This window comes from Nicotiana tabacum, chromosome 24 (genome assembly GCF_000715075.1).
Source record: "Nicotiana tabacum cultivar K326 chromosome 24, ASM71507v2, whole genome shotgun sequence".
In the NCBI taxonomy this organism is placed as follows: domain Eukaryota; kingdom Viridiplantae; phylum Streptophyta; class Magnoliopsida; order Solanales; family Solanaceae; genus Nicotiana; species Nicotiana tabacum.
In genome coordinates, this window is record NC_134103.1 from 20740937 (window position 1) to 20742354 (window position 1418).

The 1418-nt window shown below is 39.7% G+C and overlaps 1 protein-coding gene across 1 annotated transcript; it reads right to left on the reverse strand.

Moving 5' to 3' along the window:
• Positions 1-287: 287 nt before the first annotated feature.
• Positions 288-1091, reverse strand: LOC142178049 (uncharacterized). Its single transcript, XM_075247370.1, has 2 exons — positions 780-1091; positions 288-578 (listed from the first exon to the last, which is right to left on the reverse strand). The coding sequence occupies exons 1-2, from the start codon at positions 1089-1091 to the stop codon at positions 288-290; spliced, it is 603 nt and encodes a 200-aa protein (XP_075103471.1).
• Between the last annotated feature and the right edge of the window lie 327 nt (positions 1092-1418).

The window sequence follows — 1418 nt, forward strand, 5'->3', positions numbered from 1 at the left end:
TGAACAGCGTTCCAATTTGATGGTAGTACTTTGCCTTCCATGGTTTCCAACTCATATGCTCCCTTTCCAGCGATGCTTCGAATTCTATAGGGTCCTTCCCAATTTGGACTCAATTTCCCTGCATTAGCTACTTTCGTTGATTGAAAAACCTTTGTGAGGATGAAGTCCCCAATTTTGAAGTATCTAAGATGAGTTTTCCGGTAGTAGTATCGCTCAATAATTTGTTTCTGAGCCGTCATTCTTATTAGAGCCGCTTCTCTCCTTTCTTCGAGCAAATATAAATTCATTCACATCTCTTCCTCGTTTGATTCCTCAGTTGCTTGTATATATCTCGTACTTGATTCACCTACTTCAACTTGAATTAAGGCTTCAACACCATAAACAAGTGAAAATGGAGTCCCTCCCGTACTTATCTTTGCTTTCGTTCGATAAGCCCATAAGACTCCTGGTAACACTTCAGGCCACTTGCCTTTTGACTCCTCTAGTTTTTTCTTCAAGTTATTAATAATAACTTTGTTTGTTGATTCGGCTTGTCCATTGGCCACAGAGTGGTAAGGTGTTGAAGTTATCCTTTTAATCTGCCAACTCTGAAAAAATTCTGTAATTTTCATGCCTATGAATTGCGGGCCATTATCACATACGATTTCTTTTGGAACTCCGAACCGGCATATAATGTTTCGCCAAATAAAGTCCATGGCTTATTTCTCCCGCACATGTTTGAAGGCTCCTGCTTCTACCCATTTGGAAAAATAATTCGTTAATACTAATAAAAACCGTACCTTTCCTTTAGCTTGTGGCAGCGGTCCCACGATATCCATCCTCCACTTCATAAAAAGCCAAAGTGAAATAACCGGATGTAATAGCTCCGCTGGGCGATGCATGTTATTTCCATATCGTTGGCATTTGTCACACTTGGCCACAAAACTTTCCGCATCTTCTTCTATTTTTGGCCAATAGTATCCTGCTCTTATTAGAGTTTTTACCAAGGACCTTCCTCCTGCGTGATTTACACAATGTCCCTCATGTATTTCTCTCATCACATATTCTGTTTGAGAAGGTCCGAGACATCTTGCTAAAGGTCCTCCAAACATCTTTCGATAAAGGTTTCCTCGAACCAAACAGTAATGAGTAGCTTTTCATCGAAGTGACTGAGACCTTTTCTTGTCTTCAGGTAGAATTCCGTACTGCAGAAAGTTAACAAATTCATTTCTCCAATCCCAAGTTAAATTATTGAAATTTACCTCATTTTTATCTTGGTCGAGTGCCGAATAGAACAAATGTATTACGGTAGCATTTTCTGCATTCGTTACTTCGACAACATATGCGAGATTAGCTAGTGCATCTACTTCTGCATTTTCCTCCCTGGATATTTGCACGATTTTCCATGATTGGAACTGTCTGATTAATTCTCGCGCCTT

What these genes read in the sequence shown, in the direction of transcription:
- LOC142178049 (XM_075247370.1), bottom strand. Translation starts at nt 1,091, where the DNA reads ATGTTTGGAGGACCTTTAGCAAGATGTCTCGGACCTTCTCAAACAGAA. An exon ending in TGCCACAAGCTAAAGGAAAG is followed by an intron (nt 579 to 779) that starts GTACGGTTTTTA and finishes CAGAGTTGGCAG; the next exon opens with ATTAAAAGGATAACTTCAAC.